This window comes from Mustela lutreola, chromosome 4, assembly GCF_030435805.1.
Source record: "Mustela lutreola isolate mMusLut2 chromosome 4, mMusLut2.pri, whole genome shotgun sequence".
Taxonomy (NCBI): Eukaryota; Metazoa; Chordata; class Mammalia; order Carnivora; family Mustelidae; genus Mustela; species Mustela lutreola.
The window spans coordinates 107,178,155-107,197,070 of record NC_081293.1 but is presented as its reverse complement, the minus strand read 5'-3'; the positions used below and the strand labels follow the sequence as shown (position 1 = coordinate 107,197,070).

The window sequence follows — 18,916 nt, the reverse complement described above, 5'->3', positions numbered from 1 at the left end:
AAGCACAGATAGGAGGAGGTACATAAAAGCAGATGGGAGCCCAGGTTGTCTCCCTGGGCTTGTGTGCTGTGGGTGCCCCCTCCCCCCACACTCAGCCACCCCGCACAGTGCCGGCTGAGGATGAGAAATAGTAATTTAGGGACCAGCACAGGGATTGTTTAGGCTAAGAAACAGGGAAAGGGGATGCATGCATGCATGCGTGCACACATGCATGCCTGTGCGTGTGTGTATGTGTGCATGTGTGCGTGTACACGCGTGTATGTGTGCGTGTGCATGTGCCACAGAGGTAGGGACACATCTGTTGATGTAAATGAAACCCCAGCTGGCATGTAGATCTTTCTCCTTTTTTAAAAAAGAAATTCTCTACTTCTGATTCGAGATGCTGTGAATGATGGCAAAATTCTGTTGACTTACCAAGCGTTGAATATCTGAGCACACCCTAGGACAGGCCACACATGTTTTCATGCTCAGGTCAATTGCAAATCGCATCTTTTTCCTGCGTCCCCAGGGCTCACCTGACATTGGGTCTAGCTGCCTTCAGACGCAGAATGATTCAGACATTTCTCAGTCAAGACGTAATGGCTGAAGTCTAATGTGATGACTTTTAAATGAATTCGATGTTCACTATCAGCTGGGTTTATGTTTCCTCTGCCATTCTGCAGTGCAGCCCCTAAAGGAAGGTTGCAGACTTGACATTAGATTTTGTTGGCAACAGAATTAATTTTGGATTTGTCTGTTTCATTTCAAGAAAACTCGGGCATGCCTGGGTCTCCTTCAGACCGTCGTCCACTTTCCTCATTAAACCGTCATGCATTTCTAGAATAGGAGGGGGCCGTGACAGGCGGGGACAGGTGTCAGCACCAGCCAGCGACGATTGGGGGGTGGGGGTCCAGAAGGGGCGCTGGCTCTTGTCCAGTGACACAAAAGGAGTAGCACTCAGACCGGTGACGGCTATTCTTGGAAATGGAGTATTTTCAGGACCCGAGTCAAATTCGGTGTCCTCATGAGGACAGCTGTCGTTTTTGTCCTCCAGATCTGATATCTGAAATCTGCGAGGATGTCTGCACGAGGGTGGGGGTGAGGCCTGGGGGGCTCCCTGAACCAGAGGACTTGTCTTCTTCAACCTTCTGGTGTCCCCAGTGGGTACATTGAGGCCCAGACAGTGGCAGTGGGTTGCCCGGGACCTGAAAGTGAAGAAGTCAGGGCGTCTGGTGGAGAAGCCTGTGGGACTGGGGGAAGGCACGGTGGGGGGGGGGGTCTGGAGAGGGGGTGGGACTGCCAAGCCAGAGGGGGGCTCTGACGTGTCCCAGAGCCCAGAGGCGCCCCTGCAGGTGGGTGGGAAGAGCCGGGGCTTGGAGCTGGGTCTGTAGAAGCAGCTTGAGGTGCAGCAGGCATGGACGGGAGTGTGGAGGGAGACGCTCTGGCGGGCTTGCAGGTTCCCGGCCTCAAGGGTGGTCCCTTCAAGGGTGTGCTAGAAGCAGGGGCAGATCTGACAGACCCACACATCCTCCCTGACCAACCTTCCAGCAACGCCAGGCCCCGGTCCCCACCTCTCCCCCTTCCTTGGTTTACCAGGAAAGCGGAGGGTGGACCCGGTCGTTGCCTAAATCCATGCGGTCAGGGAGTCCCTTCCTGGAGCGTCTGGCCCCGTTAGGTCTGGGTGACATAGCTCCCGAACACGTTGTCCTGTCTTCTCCAAAGCAGAGGCTCCTTTTGTCCCCAAAGACGGATGCTGGCGCCTTACATAGCACGTTGCTCCTTTTGTTTGTGTTTTCATAGGCGATTGCTTAAGAGACACATTTTGCATTTTTTACTGTAAAGAGATCTGTTTTCAAAGTCAGAGCAATAGTGACATTAATAAGAAACTAAACCAATGAGGAGGGTTGCTTCTGAAATGCATGACTTTGGGTGTATCTTGTGCGGTCGGCATCCTGTGGGCAGTTGACCCCCTTGCAATGTGGGCTTTGGGACCGCCACCCCCTTCTGCAGTCAGATATTCTCGTATAATTTCTGATGCACCAAAACTTAACTACTAACAGCCTGCTGTTGACCGTATCCATAATATAGACACTCAGTTAGCATGTGTTTTGTATGTTCTATGTATTATACACTCTATTCTTTTTAAAGTTTATTTATATAATCTCTACATCCAACGTGGGGCTTGAACTCGACCTTGATATCAAGAGTCCCAGATCCACTGACTGAACGAGCCAGACCCCTCCCCCCACCATACACTGTATTCTTACGCTAAAGTAAGCTAGAGAGAAGAAAGTGCTACTAAGAAAATTGCCAGGAGGAGAAAATGCATTTGTAGGCTGTCCTGTAAAAAATCCATGCATGTTGTAGACTCATGTGGCTCAAAACTGTGTTTTTCAAGTGTCTTCAGGAGTTCAAAACAGTTTTTAAAAAATTACTTTGGAGAAATAATATAATAATGTTAAGAAGCAGAACTGAGTTTTTTTTTTTTTTTTTTTTTTTTTGCCAAACTGAAAAAAAATTATTTTAAAGTTTTTGCTACTCCTGGCAATACATTTCATTTTGTATAGAGCAAGGCAGCAATGTTTACCAGGCATCTACTAGGTGCAGAGGTGTGTGCTAGGAGCAGGCAGTGACCTGGGACAAGACTCGAGCAGAGGCCCTGGATGGGTGGGGGCAGCATGCATTTACCTGCTGGGGTGCGGTGGGGCGGGCTCAGCGCTGGCGGGAGGCAGGTTTCCTGAGGCAGATCTCTGAAAGACAGGGTCAGGAGAGGAGCTCTGGGCAGGGCAGGATGTGCAGGTGGCTTTGGGGAGTGGGAAGGAGTCCCGGGAATGAGCAGGGGTGGGGTGTGACTGGTGGCTGCACAACATTGTGGATACTGCCCCATCCTTTGAGCAGATTCCTATTTTCAACACAAAATGAACAAATCTTTTAGAAATTATGCAAAAAGGAAGACAGTTTTATTCGAACCCAAGTGAGGGCAGTTGCCCGGATACACAGTCTGCCCAAGGAAAAGGGTGCTCCCAGGAAGGAAGGTGTGGTGTAGGTGTTACAGGATTTGTGTCCTCTCGGTGCCCATGGCTCTTGGTTGCTCTGCTTCAAAGAAGGAAGAGGTAGACCAGAGCGAGAGTGATGGACAGCAAAGCACAGTTTACTGAGCAAGAGCATAAAGCTCCCGGAGAGGGAGGGGGGCTCTGAGAGGCCCCTGGAGTTTCTAAATTTAGGGACTTTTATGAGCTCTTTTGGGGAACTTTCTTAAGCAATCAGGGCATGCTGAGTCGTGCCAACCCGGGCTTTGGTAACGTATCTGTCTAGGTGTTAGGTTCATGCCCACGTGCTGATGGTCTTTTTCTGCTGACATCTGCAGGCTAGGTCTTAACTGCCCCTCGCCCGTGATACTGACAATGTTTTTGTGGTTGCCTTATTTTAGGATGTTTTGCAGAATTCATTTCTGCAAAGGCTGCAGAGCAGAATGTCAGTGTGGTCTTATGTACACTGCAGAACAGATGCTAGTGCTGTTTGATCTCAGCTGTCCTGATTCCCTATTTCCTTGTTGTGGACCCTGGCCCTGATCACCTGACTGTCCAACTCACTCCTAACCCAGGGTTGTATGTTTCTTATTACGTCAGTTCCAAAGCATCATGAAGAAGGATGTTCCGGAAAATTACAAACTCAACCTTCAGCTATTAGTATGTGTAAGGCTGTGAGATTTGTAGGTATGGGTACCTGGGGAGATTTTTACTCATGTCTTTAGTTTTAAATGTTTCTTTTTGGTTATTTGCTAATTGGTTATTGCTATCGGACTTGGGAAGCAGGTGTACCATGTGTGCCAGGGGAGAAATAGAGCCCCCTCTCTGAGGTCTGGTGAAGTCCTTGGTGAAGTCACTTGGACCTTGGTGAACGTTGAGTTACAGCTTCCCTGGGAGCCTGGGAGCAGGGCTCACCAGTGGGAAAGGTTGGGAATTTCCTTTGTCATTAGAATCAGCCATGTCCCATTAGGAGGAGCCCTGTGACTCAGAGGTGAAGATGAATTGGGGCTGGGACAGGGAATCGAGAGCCATGGGAGGTATTAGGAGCAGGTGGAGAGGTGGGCTGGGAGGTGTGAGGTAGGGGACAGTCATGGGGAGGGCCTCAAACCGACCATGTGAGGAATGCACCCCTCGAGCTGGGGCACTTTGGGGAATCAAAGAGGGCACTGGTCACAGCTACTCCCAGGCCACTGAGGAAGCCAGGGCCATCCTGGGCAGACCTGGTGAGCGAGGTCCCTTCCCAAAGGGCTATAGAAGGATGGGCCACCACGGGGGAGGTGGAGGGTGTTAATTTCTGTACATTCAGTTACTTCCAGACAAACACCAAATGCCAGGAGCTCAAAACCACAGCTTCCCCTTCATATTCTGAAAGTGGATTTTGAGGATTTAAGAAATGTTCATGTAAATAAAATATAAAAAAAAAAAAAAAAAAAGGGGCGCCTGGGTGGCTCAGTGGGTTAAAGCCTCTGCTTTCGGCTCAGGTCATGATCCCAGGGTCCTGGGATCGAGCCCCACATCGGGCTCTCTGCTCAGCAGGGAGCCTGCTTCCACTTCTCTCTCTGCCTGCCTCTCTGCCTACTTGTGATCTCTGTCTGTCAAATAAATAAATAAAATAAAATAAAAAAAAAAAAGAAATGTTCATGAATTTGTCATCCTTTTGGGTCTTTCAGAAATGACTTGGGGAGAGCCCCTCAGCCGGGGAGAGGACCGTTGACCGATGACGTGTCCCTGTGCTTCCTCTGACAGAAAACCCTTCCTTGACCAAGGACATGCTGTGCGCTGCTCTGAGCTGCAAGCAGGGTGTGACTCGGAGGCTGATCATACCTGCTCTCCAGGGCGCCGCCCTGATGCACGACCACTACCAGGTTTGTCTTCTGCCACTGTCTTCCTCATGCCTGGCCACGTGAGGCAGTCTGCTCACACCCAGCGTGCTGGCTGTGTCCCTGTAACCACACAGCTGTGTTGGCTTGGCCACGCCGGAGGTTAGCCCATGGCCTTCCTCCCCTGGCTTCTGCCAAGTGAGACCGGCATGTTCTGTGTTCAGGACTCCAGCAAGCGGGTTCTTAGCCTCAGCGTCGTTGATAAGCCAATGATACGAACATCTGTGAGAGTCAGTTGTGTGCAGAATGAAGGTTCATCAATATCTAATTATTTTAGTGCGGTTTTTAAAAAAGATTTTATTTATTTGAGAGAGAGCGAGTACAAGCAGGGGAAGCAGCAGGGGAGAGTGAGAAGCAGGCTCCCTGAGCAGGGAGCCGGATGTGGGGCTTGATCCCAGGACCCTGAGACCATGACCTGCTCTGAAGGCAGATGCCCAGCCGACTGAGCCGCCCGGGTGTCCTGTGGGGGTTTTGCTGCTGACTGTGTCCTTGAGATGGCTCCCATCTCCTGCTCCTGTATGATGGCAGCACCTTACATGCCGCTGTGCCTCTCTAACCAATTTTGTATTCAGGGATGTCGCCTTAGTGGCTCAAGCAAGGTCACGGTGACACCATTTATACCGTGGAAATTGGCAAATTCTACAAATAAGATCTTTCTCCTCGGAGAGCTAGTTATTAAACACTGACCAGCCCACCTTGGGTTTTGACTCTTAGCACACATGGGTGAGCACCAAGAGCCCTTCGCTGTATGGGGACCAGCCTTAAAGCTTCCTTTTATGGACTTGGATGGGAGCCGAGTGAGCAGCCGCATGGGGCCTTGAGCTGGAGCTGAGCCCGCAGTCATGCCTTTCGCCCACGGCTGACTCCCTTCCCCTGGGAGCCAAGGCCACGGGGCCCACCAGCAGGCCTGACCTGCTGGGGAAGGGTGGAGGACAGTGACGTCAGTCTGGTGACAGACTGAGCGCCTTCCTATCTACAAGCGCCTGACCTGTATGTCGTTAATGGTTTTTGTGTTCCAGCAACGCCACCTGAACGCGTGTCTGGGGAAGGCTGCATGGTCACAACAGCCAGGAGAAGGGTGCTGCTGAGGGAGGCAGGAGGTGGTCAGGCTACGCCCCCGGACATGGTGCGGGGAAAGTGTGAGCGGGTGGTCCCTGCATCGGACTTGGGAAGAGTCGTGACCCAGCACTCTTCCCTAAGGACATTGATTTATGAGACCATCCAAATCTTATCTCCGGGATGCGCAGATCTCGTCCTGTATTAAATGCAGACCCATAAAAAACCCCGACAGACGCCTCTTGAGTGCCGAGTGGTGTTTGCAGTCATAAAGGAAGGCAAACGCGCCTGCTTTCAAAGCTGCCTCGAAGGCTGCCTTCGTGCTTCCAATTACTAGTGGCTGTCAACAGCTCGGGCTGCCAACAGTTAGGTCCGTCTGGAAAGCGAGCAGGAGTTCTTGTCTTTGATGACAAAAATAGGACTGGGCTGATCTCAGGGTGCGAAGCCTCTAGGACAGCTCAAGGTTTTCCAGAGTGCGAGGCTTTTAGAAACAGAAATGCTCCCAGGCTCTGGGGTGTGAAGTGCTCCGTGCCCCGCAGGGGTGAGCCAAAGGTACAGCTGTTTTTAGTTTTCTGGCGTCTGACAGAACGTTCTGACAGAGGGTTGCATTGGTGCCAACAAGGCATTGCCCCGGAAGGGAGCGCCCTGGCTCTCGGTGATGGAAAACAGCAGCAAGGAGCTAAACAGAGATCAGAAAAAAATTACATTAAATTAAGATGCGCGTGCCCAGTGAGTCGAGACGTGGAGCATGTGGCTGGAACCCAGGTTGGGTTTCCAACCCTCTACCCAAGTCTAGCCCTTTGGACCCACCTGTGGATTGTATTGCCTCTGCACAGCAAGCTGGGTGCACCTCCCTGACCGGTTCCTATAGACCTCTGGTGGTCAGACCCTAACTTGTGCACTTGGTGGCCTGATCCTGTCCCCAAAGTCCAGCCTTGTGGATGTCAGCCTCGGCCTTTGCACCCGACACTCCTTGCACGGAGCGCAGTGCGTCTGTGACAAAGGAAGCCAGAACTCACCTTCCAGTGTCCTTGCTGCTGGGACGGGACGTCCACTGTCCTTCTCCACAACCCCACATATTTCAAAATCCTTGTGTGGCTAAAATTAAGAATAAATCCATAGTGGGAATATTATAAATGAGTAGAATTACATAAAACTGGCATAAAATTACTGAATTCTGAACTAAAGGCTCTTTTCTAGGAAGGAAGGCATTTTGGGGCAGAGCCCCGGGGCAGTGGGCTTCGTTCATCCTCTGTTCTCAGAAGGGAGTTGTACCCTTCGTTCTGACTCAGGGGAATCCGTGCACCTGTGTGCTAGGCAAAGGGGCCTCCGCAAAGGGGGAATATTGACATGGGACCGGATATCCCCCCGCCAGTCCAATGGCTTTCTGTTGGCAGGCGTCCTCCCCGGGATGCAAGCCTCTGGGAGGCAGGTGATGAATGAATGGATGATTGGATGGACAGCTCTGTAGGATTTCTGTTCAAGCTTCACCCCCACCCCCAATGACTGGGAAAATGTGAACTTGGAAAGGGACTCATAATCCTGGGCAAGTTAGTGGGCACCCAGTGTGTGGTGGTCTGCTGGCTGGGTGGGCTCCCCCGTGACACGGTTCTGAGGTACTGCTGGGTGCCCTGGTCCCGTGTCACTGCTCCCCGTGAGTGCTCCCCTGTTACCCTGGCAACTCCTGGGTCCCCAGGCGGGTTCCGCTCGGCTGTGTCCGGTGACTCCAGGGCTTGGGTACCATTCAGTATCTTCCACGATTCACTTTCCTTGGGAAATCGATGTCTTAGGTCTCTCTGACCAGCAAAATGATTCATGGTTTCGTTTGTAAGAGAAACTGATGGTGGTTTTGAGGGACATTTTTACACGTTCTGTTGAGCAGAAATGCTATGTAAGGGTGGACTTACATTTGATTCCTTCCTCACCTTCATTGGCAGAAGCTGGGGCCAGGCTTCTGCCCTCAGGAAGAGTCGGGGTATGTCAATAAAATAAGATGACATGACAAAATTCTGGCGATGTGCCTCCGTTCTGTGCAGCAGAATTTCTGTGTCCAGGGAAGGCACTGGGACGCGTGTCTGTACGCACGCTGACACGTGGGCTGTTTTTCCTGTTCTTTTCAATTTACGTTACTGTGTTCATCACTCGATTTTACATACGATGAATGTTTTGCATTTTATAGGTATTTCATGTAGGTATCACTCTATTTTGTGTGTGTGTGTGAGAGAGAAATGATTGGTATTTCATAAGGCTGGATCATGCTTCAAAGAAGATGCTAAGACAGGGGCGCCTAGGTGGCTCAGTGGGTTAAGTGTCTGCCTTCAGCTCAGGTCATGATCTCAGAGTCCTGGGAGGGAGCCCCAAATTGGGATCCCTGCGGGGACCCTGCTTCTCCTTCTCTCTCTGCCCCTCCCCCCTGCTTGTGCTCTCTCTTTCTCAAATAGATAAGTAAAATCTTAAAAAAGAGGATGCTAAGGTAGCCAAGGACCCTGGAATTGGGCCTAGACCGGGGGTCTCACTGTGCTCCTCACCGAGGGAGTGGGCAGGGGCCTTCAGGGCAGGGGAGACCCAGGATTTCCCCACGTTACCTATGGACAGCCACATACAATTTCTTCTCAGAAGTGGGCTCTGTGGCTGGGAACACTGCAAAGGTTCAGTTTTCAAACGAAGAATGAATGAACTCGGGTCACCAGCTGGACGGTGTTCCTTCTCTGGCAGGCCTTGGAGAGCACGCCACCCTGCCTGGACCGTGCGAGGCCAAGCCAGGACTAAGAGGCGGGATCTCCCGACGCCCAGCCAAGGGCTCCTTCTGCCGCTCTGCAAGGGGCAGACGCTATTAGACCTGCTGGGATGTCCTCAGTCTCCAACACTGTGTTTTCCCAGGCGGAGGAGGCAAGCAGAATGCTTGCATCATATGGAGTCCTCGGGGTGGGCTGGGGGGCACACGTTTACCCAGAAATCAGGCACGAGCCTCCATGAACAAGTGTGTGTGTTTCTAACTGGATCTCTGCTGTTTTCTAGGAAATGCAGAAGATGTGGTCCTCACCCCTTCAGCTCAATTGTGAAGGTCTCAGCAGGAACCTTTCTAGCTCCTTGGAGAGCCTCAGGAGCAGCCTGGAGCACGCCACTGACCAGGACTGTGAATGCCGGCCGCTGCTGGACTTGGCTCGGCAGCGTGTGCGCAAGTACGTATGTCCCGGGGCCCCCTGCCCGCCCCCGTGTTTTCCTTCATAAGGAGGATGTCTTGAGTTTCTAAATCTCGGTTTGTCCATCCTGGACCATGATGGTTGCCACCTACAGTGTCTAGACAGCAGCAGAGTTTTCCACAGCTGGAAGATTTCCGTGGTGAAATCTACGGGCGGCATTCACGGGCAGGCTCGCTTTACTGATGGGCAAGGTGTGAGATCCAAGATCTGACGCTGTAACACGGTGTTCAGTATGTTTTGTCAGAGCGGGCAAAGATTCTTCAAATTCCCTTCTTACTGGGTTAATTGTGTCCTGTGTCCTCCATGTGCAAACCAGTGGAAGAGGAGATCACACACTCTGCATTCTGCAAAAAGACTTATGCACAGAAAGAAGGGTTGTCGACTCTGTAATATCCCAACTTCTCACGCATTCCCTGATCTAGTCTCTCCGTTTTTTCCACATTTATGAGAAGCCACTGACACTTCTTTGTCCTCCCAACTCATCTGGCCTGGCCGGGGCCCCAAGGAAACCGTGCTGGGGTCGTGACAGTCACGGGCATCCCTGTGTGGAGAGCGTCAGGAGATGTGGTGTGTCTGATTATCTGAAGAACTTTCTGGGAATGTGATGTTATCCAGCTCATCTCCTGGAAACAGAGGCCGGATGGTTCACTCCAGTCTTGTTTCTGGTGTTTATCTTGCCTACGTTTGCTTTGATTTTCTGCCGTTTTAGGTTGGCCCAAAGCCTCGAGAAGACCTGGTTGTCTGGGAATCCCGTGCTGACCCTTCTCAGCAATTTCACAGTGACGGATGGTAAGATGTGTTTCCTCCAGCTCAGCTCACTTACGAAGGAAGTGTGCTTTCTCCCACAAATACGTTACTGAAGTAGAACGTACAAAGGGAAGGTTGCACTGTATGTGACAAACTATTCAGAACTTGGCTGCTCTCATGTATTTGGGGTTAAGAAGGAAAGTTCTGGAATCCTGCATCCCCAAACCAGAACCGGGGTAGAAGAGAAGCTTTTGTGTCATCCTGTCCCTGCCTCCCTGGACAAGCCATGTGGTGTCCGTATGTCTCTGCTTTCCATCCGCTCTATCTGTACAATTCATAGCACCAACATGCCACTTGTGGAGAGTTCTGGAAGCTCCTTATGTGATCCTCCTCTTGGTTAAAAAAAAAAAAAAAAAGTGGGATAAGGAAAGACATAAAACGAGTTTTTCCAGGAGGCGGTCACTTCCCTATGAAAAAGGTCTTTGTAGAGTAAATCCTAAAATACACGAATCTTAGAGTGGTCAGGAGAGCAGGAAAGACCACATACCCTGGGTCTGTTTTATTTCAGTGTGAATGACCTCAGCTCCTCTAGGGTAGGGGACATGGTGTCCTCCAGTGTGTGCTTTGGACCGGACGATCCTTGCCAGGGTTTAGCATGGATTTGTGTTTTCACAGTCAATATTAGCCAGACGTTTATGATTACAGGATTTCCTTTTGACGATTTTTCAGATGTAAAAGTGAAAGATTTGGTGCAGAACATCTCCAAGCTAACTCATGAGCTTCAGTCTTCCATCCACATCTCCAACGAGACTATCCACAGCCTTCTAGAAGCCAGCATCTCCCGTTCACAGGTGCAGAGCTGATGCGCCTCTGTCCCCCCGCCCCCTGCTATCCTGGGGTCAGCCTGGCTCTGTGGTCTCTTGTCCCCTGCCTCTCCATCCTGTGCCAAGGGGCTAGTCGCAGGCAGAAAGGACATGGGAGGGCAAGCCAAGAGTGAGAGTATGTCTCTCTTGCATCCGAAACTTGGGATCTTTAATTTCATAACATTGTCTTATTAGGGTTAGAAAGCGTAAAATTGGCGATGATATTTATTCCCGTTATTTCTAGCCTTGATGCACGACACCCCCGGAGGGTCCTGCTTGTTTAGGTAGGGGTTGCAGAATTCTCAAAAATATGCGAAAACAGAAACACATAGAAAGCTCTAAACGTCAGCCGTGCTAGTCTTTAAGTCAAGAATACCTGTGTGCTGTCTGTGTGCAGAGCGGGCGGCTTATCACACAAGCAGGTGAGCGATGAGCTGTGTGTGTCCTGTCCACGATGGCCAGGACACAGGGTCAGCACACCGAGAGAGGGAGGAGAGGCATGTGTGCTGGCTGGTGGTGGGTGCGGTTTGTGCACAGAGGTGGGGAGAGTGAATCCATGCCCCCCGCAGCTGGTATCACCGGATCCTTGGCTGTTGGTGAGATAGCTTTCCAAGCACTTCTAGTTGGCATCTACTCTCTCCACTGAGAAGATTCCGGAAGCAGTAACCGTGAAGATGGCTCCCAAGTGGATGTTTTTTATTGACAATCTATGGGGCCCCAGGAGACACTTAATTTCCTGCTGATTTTGGTTAACTGGGGCCCTGTGCAAGCTCTGGTAGGTAGATCAGTTACGGGCACACCTCACTTTAGTGTGCGTGGCAGAGCCTCACAGATTTTAGGTTTCTGGCACCCCTGCATCGAGCAAGTCTATCCATGCCAGAGTTTCAGCAGCATCTGTTCACATCATGTTTCTGTTGCATTTTGGTCATTCTTGTGATGTTTCAACCTTTTTCATCATTATCATGTTTGTTACCAAGACCTGGGAGCCATGGTTGGGATTTGCCGAAAGCTCAGACGGCAGTGAGCTGTTTTGAGCAATAAAGCATTTTTTTAACCCCCAAATGTACTTTTAAAAGACACCGTGCTATTGCATACTTAGTAGACGACAGCACAGAGCAAACCTATGTTTTAAGTGCACCGGGAAACCAAAAAGTTCATTTGATTCTCATTATTGCGATACTCGCCATACTGGAGCAGTCTGGGAGTGAACCGCAGGATCCCAGAGGTGCACATAGTGTTCAGTAGTAACTGCATCAAGAAAGACATCAGTAAGAAGCCAGGAACCCCGACTTCAAATTATAGTATCACCAAGTTATTTATGGTGAGTCACACAGTGTCTGTCTTCAAGGAAAAATCCTGCCGGTGGTTACTGAGCACCACATACAGATTGGGGTGGGGGTTGGGGATAAGGTGGGTCAGAGAGCATGTCCTTGTATGTAAGCAGTGATCAGATTCGGTTTGGAATCCTCAGTTACTGGAACTTCTAGTGGGGGCGGGGAGTCCCTCCTAGGGTCCCTTGCCAAGCTTATAGGACTTGGGCTTAGGCTCAATGATTAAATACTTTTTAATTGCAGTGTAGCTGACCTGTAATATGAAGTTAGTTCTGCATGTCCAGCATGGCAGTTCAGCAGTCACACGCATTACGAGACACTCGTCCTGACACGTCTGTCACAGTGTCATTGATTGTATCCTCTAGGCTGTACTTTTCATTCCCGAGTTATTCCTCTTGCAACTGGACGTTTGTACTGTGATCTTAATCCCTGTCACGCGGTTTGCCCATCTCTCCACCCATCTCCCCCTTGGCAAATGAACAAACAAGGAGACCCCAGAAAAGAGAGGAACTTACTCCTACATACAGAGGAGGGAAGGTGGGTTCCACTCTGGGGATGGTGGCCGCCCGAGGCAGCAGGCGGCCAGCAGGTGTCACTGGCGCTCTATCCTGAGAGGGGCCAGGCGCACTGGCTCCCCGGAGGCTTCACATTCCCGGGTTTCGCTTTGCCTCATTGACGGTGTAAACCACTGTGGTCCCTTGAAGAGCTGGGCCAGTGGGTAATTGGGAGGTTGCGTGGCTCTTGCAAGCCTGCATTTCTGCCCTTCAACGAGATACCGAAGCTATCTGCTTTGCTTGCGAAATGTATCCCTGGACCCACCTGTGTCTACAAGGTCCTAGGGAAGGAATTTGTGTTCGGGGAGGGGACTGCGCTGTGGGGTCTGGTTTTTTCTGGACTGCCAGGTTGACGGCAGCACCGTGTTTTTGATGGTAAGCTCGACGGCTTCCTCTCTGGGCTTGTCTATCCTACTTTCCGTCAGTTTGCGAATCTGTCACATGGGCAGAGGACCAGAACCCGCATTCGTTCGTTCATTCATGGAAAAGCTCCCTTTCCACGAGGGGTCCTTCCTCAAGTGCTAAGGGAGCAAATGTTCCAGAACCTTCTATGGCAGTGGCACACAAAGACATAAATGTGCTGTATGGGGAAGACCCCACGTGCGGGTGACACGTCAGCAGTGGAGACAGGTCACGCAGGGGCTCAGGCAGCCATGACCAGAAGCCATGGGCTGTGAAGAGCCACATGGGAGAGGCCCAGGCTTGGACACCCAGGACACAGGGCTGGGAGGCAGGGAGGCAGGGAGGCTGGAGGCACCGCCACTGATCTCAGGCCTCGGTTCTGGCTCTGGGCGCCTCAGGAAGTTCCCTCCCCAGCAGTGCTGCATTCTTCACCATGAAACCAGAATCACAGACTCGGGCATGTGGCATCCGCCCTGCCTGCCTGCGTCCTGGGCGACCCCTCCACCCGCCCTGTGAGGAGAGCAGGCATTTCATGCTGCGATGCCCTGTCATGGGCCTTAAATCAGCGGTCACTTCCTTCCTTGTATTTGTCTACATTTTGATTCTTTAAAATTGCAACGAGGTCTGAGTCAGGACCCAGAAAGACTGGGAGTCTGTCTCCTATCCTGTTATTTTCTTCTCCAAACAATGGAGTGTATGGGCCCTGTCTGGGAAGATGGTCGCTGTCCATGGTCCTGAATGGGTTCGTTCCTCCTATGGGGGTTCTTGTGGAGGAAGAGGGGGAGGGGGCCCCCAGAGAGCCCTCCCTGGGAAGGTGTTCTGAGACTTTCTCTTATTTCGCTTGGGCAAAGAGGCATGCACCTCTCGTTTGAGGCTGGTTCTGTGGGCGTCATGAGCAGCTGGCTGGTGTGGTTTGGGAGCAGAGAGATGCCGGATGGGGATTTACCCAACAGCTCACATCCCATTTGTTGCAGCACATGGAGTTTGTCCCCTGAAAAGCTGCAAAACATTGTTCTTGGTGTGGCTCCCTCCGGGGTAGACAGCAGGCAAAATCAGCTTTTTCCAGCAACCACCCTTTGCAGGTCCCAGCTCCACCCCAGAGAGAAGACAATAATTAGTGTGTGAGTGGTGTTGATGGTCTCTGGCCCACGTGGAGGATCCTGGTCAGGCGTCCCCTGGAAGACATGGCCAGCTCTGTGGGGCATGTGATCCTGGAAGCTAAGTTTCCCCCATTTCCCGCAAGGGACCCCATCTCTGGGCTTCAGCCTGGATGTGTGGTCCTTTTAATCCAGACCTCTCTGCCTCTCTGCCACCTCTGAAAGCAGAACCGTCCCTCCCTGCTCCCAAGGGGGTGCATCTCTCCCTGCTCGCACCGATGCAAATAGCTTTGAACCTGTTTTATAGGATTTGCGCTGATCTCTGCCCAAGTACCTCTTGCTAGTTGCAGTCAATTATTCCTCACTTCTGTGAATCTTTCATCCTGGCTCGACTTGGCAAAGTGTCATGCATCTCTCTCAGCCTTGCTCTCCCCAAGGAGGGGGGCACACCGAGTGTGTGTTTGTTCAGGTCAGGAGTGCAGAGGGTTGGCCGTGGTCTGGGCAGGTGCAGGAGCACCTGCTTGTAAGTTTGTCTCTTAAATCAGCCACTGTGTGTAACCTGGGTCCTGGCAATGTCTTAGCCTTTGGACGCCCTAGTGTGCTGTCTGAAAGAGAGACATTGGTATCAATGTGGCTTGTTGACGGTGGCTCTTCTAACATGGTTTGTGGCCATTGCAGCTCTCCAGGAGCTCGTGCATGACCCACAGTCAGGATTGAGCCAGGTGCTTGCCCTGCTGTGTGCTGCCAATCCCTAGGATCCACTTTAAGAAATAAAGCTGAGGTTGGGACACCGGGGTGGCTCAGTCGGGTAAGCATCTGACTCTTGATTTTGGCTCAAGTAATGGCCTCAGGGTCATGAGGTCAAGCCCCGTGTCAGGCTCTGTGCTGTCCCATACTCTCACTCTCTCTCTCTCAAAAATAAAAGAAAGAAAACTAAGGTAGATTTCATTTCCTCCATGACTTTCTTTCTTCTTTCTTTCTTTCTTTCTTTTTTTAAGATTTTATTTACTTACTTGACAGAGCGAGACACAGAGAGAGGGGGAACACAAGCAGGAGGTGCAGGAGAGGAAGAAGCAGACTCCCTGCTGAGCAGAAAGCCCAATGCGGGGCTCCATCTTGGGACCCTGGGATCATGCATGACCTTAGCTGAAGGCAGATGCTTAACAACTGAGCCACCCAGATGCCTCCTCCATGACTTCCTAAAAATTGTAGATAATATCCCCATTATCTTGTCTGGAGTCTGGAGAGGAGAAAATGTTCTGGAAGTGGAGACAGAGAGCCAGGTGGGAGCTGTGTCCCCTACCACCCCCCACCCCCGGTCCTGAACTGCTGCAAAGCTGGGATCTGCCTCAAGGACAGGAGGGATGTGACTGCTGCCCCAGGGGTCAGCCTGCAGCTCGGTGTGGGCAGAGGGGGCCTTGTAGACACAGGGAGAGCCATGGTCAGCACCCAGGTGCCCTCGGCCTTCCTCTAGAGCCCTTCTGTCTGGTCTGCTGTCCTTCCCGACAGGCCCTCATAGTTCCCTCCCACCCCTGATGCTGGCACTTGTCTGTGCTTGGAGCTCGTCATGGAGGGAGCAGGTCTGAGAGCCCAATGGGACATGGGGGGCAGAGAGCCCCAGGCCCCTCTCTGCTGGTGCTGGATGGAGTGCTTCCCCTCTGCTCTCATCTTGCTGACTCTCTCAGCACCACTGAGACACGGCTGACTTGCTTTCCCTGTTCCCAGTCCTTCTGCATTACTGGCCATGTTTCCCGCCTGGTCATAATTAGGCAGAGAGAGGCCATCCATTTCCATGCTTCCTCGCACCTCCGCATTGCAAACTGTCAGCTGCACAGAGCAGGGGCCGTCCCCTAGGCGCGCCAGGCTCTCAGTGCAGGGAGCTGCCCTCCTGGACCCCAAACACAGATGTGCGAGCCAAGTGTCAACACTTCGGCCTCTCTGCTTCTGATCTAAGTGAAGCCACAGGTCACAGAAGTGTGGTTCGGCATCTCCAACCCGACAAAACGGAGTGTTATTTCTGTTTCTTTCCTCCCTACCTGTTTCCACCTGCTTCAGGTGGCTTCTGTGCTGGAGAAATGGACGTAGTGAAATTCAGGGAGGATGAAGAATAAGGTTTGGAAGACGACAGAAGAGTGGAGGCAGATATGCTCACATATGACTTGCTCACACGGTGTGCCCTCAGTTTCCATATGTTGGGGTGGGACCCTCGCTTTTGGTTTAAATAGGTGTACACAAGTTTTTAAGACATGTTTTTGCCCTGGGACAAATTTTAGGAGAGATATTGACTGTGACCCTCCCTGACGGCCACCGGGTGATGCTCTAGATGGCAGCTAAGACCGGGCTGCGGGGGGAAATGCAAATGAGCTGTCATTGGCTCATTCTGGTTGGTACTCACTCGAAGGCAGGGATGAGCCTCTGGAGTTGCAGGCTTGGGTGGATCCCGTTTTCAAGGAAAATTTCATACAGAAGCCCGCTCCATGGAACTGACCAAAGACAGGCTGCCCCAGTCAAAGCAAATGTTGGATGTTCGGACTCCGCCCGTCACGCCCATCGTCCCACGGCCCCAGGCGTGTACGCTGCCCCGCTCCATGGCAACTGCACTCCACCCCCAGGAGAACACATTTGAAAACAGTGGCATTAAGAAAATCTTCCCCAAGTTGTGTCTGCACCCTACACGTCCCATATGGAAAAGGGTTTCTTGGTTAATTAGGTGTGAAAACACTAAATATATCTCACAAAAGTTCAAAAGGTACATGAGCATAAGAGAGTGTCCTAGCCATTTGTGATAGTTGGTTTTGTATGTCAGGTTGGTTAGCCGTGGCACCCAGGTGTTTGGTCAAACGCCAGTCTCACTGTTGCCATAAAGGTAATTTTGGAGGAGATTAACTTTTATATCAGTAGATGGTTGCATAAAGACCACGATGCCAGTGGGCCTCGTCCAATCAGTTGAAGGCTGTACATGAAAAGACTTTAGGTCCCCAGGCAGGGAGGGAGCTCTGCCTTCAGACTCCCAACTGCAGCTCCTCCCTGGGTCTCCAGCCTGCTGGCTCACCCTGAGGATTTTGGACTTGCACCTGCACAATCACTCCAGCCAGTTCCTTAAAATATCCACAAATGCGCACCTTATTGGCTTTGACAAATAGACCTGATTAATACTGTCTTCTATTTCTTAATGGCTTTCCTGCACCCTCTTTGGTGTTATAGGAAGGCATCTGGTGAGTCCTGTGTGCTCGGGAGGCTCCTAATAAAAACAGTAGCTTTGGTTCACAAAGGGTCTTGCTTGGTCTGGATGATTCACACCAGTGATACGCATCACAGTGTAGACAGACATTGGAGGTGCAGTTGTGAAATTTTGCTTTATGCCTTGTCCATTTTGAAGGCCATTAGCTGAAAGGCATCCCCAAATGGAGACGTGCCCCAGATCCCTTCCCTGTGACATGTAACGGTTGTACTGGATGTCCCCATCCCTCCTCTGAGTGGGCGCACTTTTTCTTTTCGAAACGGTAACAGGCGTGGAGAAATGGTCTTCATTTCGGTTGTGGAAGAGAATAGTTTCACACTGACAGCTGAGAAGTGAAGGTTGAGACCTCATGTTGGGGGAAGAGTCAGAGGCCGTGTGTGGGGCTCACGGGGTCGAGGGTGGAGGGTCCTGTGGTCCTGCTCCCGTGTCCTTAGAAAGGGCAGATCCCTTCAAAATTGGAGAATTATGTGCACATTTTTAGAAACGTTTCCACTAGGAATGTTAGGAACCACACAGAGGTTTGGATTCCATGTGTTTTTATGGGTAAATCCTCAGCCCGTTGGGAAAACGTGCTTTCGGGGTGGGGGTCCCTCACTGAGGAAGCGCTTTGCTGGGGCCGCAGGTGCCAGCTGGGCTCACCTCTGGTCCTCCTGCTTCCACCCACGCAGGTGCTCTCGGGGGCCCTCACGATGGCCCTGTCCGGGAGGTGCGATGCAGATGCTCTCCGGCTGCTGCTGGAGCTTCCTGAGGCCCGCGGGTCCCGGGCTGCAGCGGAGGAACTGTGCAGCCTGCCCGGGCCCCACATGTATGCTTTGATCGTGTCCATGAGCCAGAACCTGAATCTGCGCAATGTCATTTACAAAGTAAGGGGGTGATCATGGGGGGCAGCCTGACTGCGGCCGTGTGCCATCTGCAGAGGGGTGGTGGGGAGGGGTGGGTGCCTTAGCCAACTTCCCTGTCTCATGTGTGCTGACTCTGGGGTGGGGTTTGGAATCTGGGGGTGCTCAGGAGACCTTCCAGGGGGTTCCTGGGGTCAGGCCTGTGGGGACACTTGGCACGGCATTGTTGGCTGTCAGCGTGGTCAGCACAGGAGAACCCACTAGGAAAAGCCCTCCTAACTTCAGGGCTGGGTTCCCCTCCTCCTTAAGAACACTTCCTGGGGTACCTCTGGGGAAGCTGGGTTCCTCGGGCCATGCCCCCTCCCCTCGGAGTCAGGAGCTGCTCCCACCCCTCCTTGGCTGTGGCTTCTCTGCCCCATTGTGTCCTGAGACCCACAGCCTCTGTCTTGTGAGGGTTACATGCCCGCCTCTGCCAGGACCTGTCCAGGAGAAGGTGTGCCGGTGAGAGGGAACACGGGCCAGGCTCTGGTCACTTTGGGAACCAGCTCATTACCTGCCCCACACACTCCTGCACGCAGTGGGATGAGGGTGAGAAGGGTCTGGCAAATCCAAAGATGACAATGTGTGCTAGAGAGAGTTGACCGTGGACAGTGAGCGCGGCTGCCCTGGGACACCCCTGGTTAACCCCCACTGAC

General features: G+C 51.9%; 1 protein-coding gene across 1 annotated transcript in view; it reads left to right on the top strand.

Annotated features, from left to right (window-relative positions):
- ABCA13 (ATP binding cassette subfamily A member 13) overlaps positions 1 to 18,916 on the top strand; it is a 320,534-nt gene that overhangs the window by 76,229 nt on the left and 225,389 nt on the right. Inside the window, exons 21-25 of the mRNA XM_059172525.1 lie at positions 4,755 to 4,873; positions 8,963 to 9,126; positions 9,857 to 9,936; positions 10,624 to 10,745; positions 18,051 to 18,245. Of these exons, the coding sequence (XP_059028508.1) occupies positions 4,755 to 4,873; positions 8,963 to 9,126; positions 9,857 to 9,936; positions 10,624 to 10,745; positions 18,051 to 18,245 (680 nt within the window). The remainder of the gene's footprint in view (positions 1 to 4,754; positions 4,874 to 8,962; positions 9,127 to 9,856; positions 9,937 to 10,623; positions 10,746 to 18,050; positions 18,246 to 18,916) is intronic.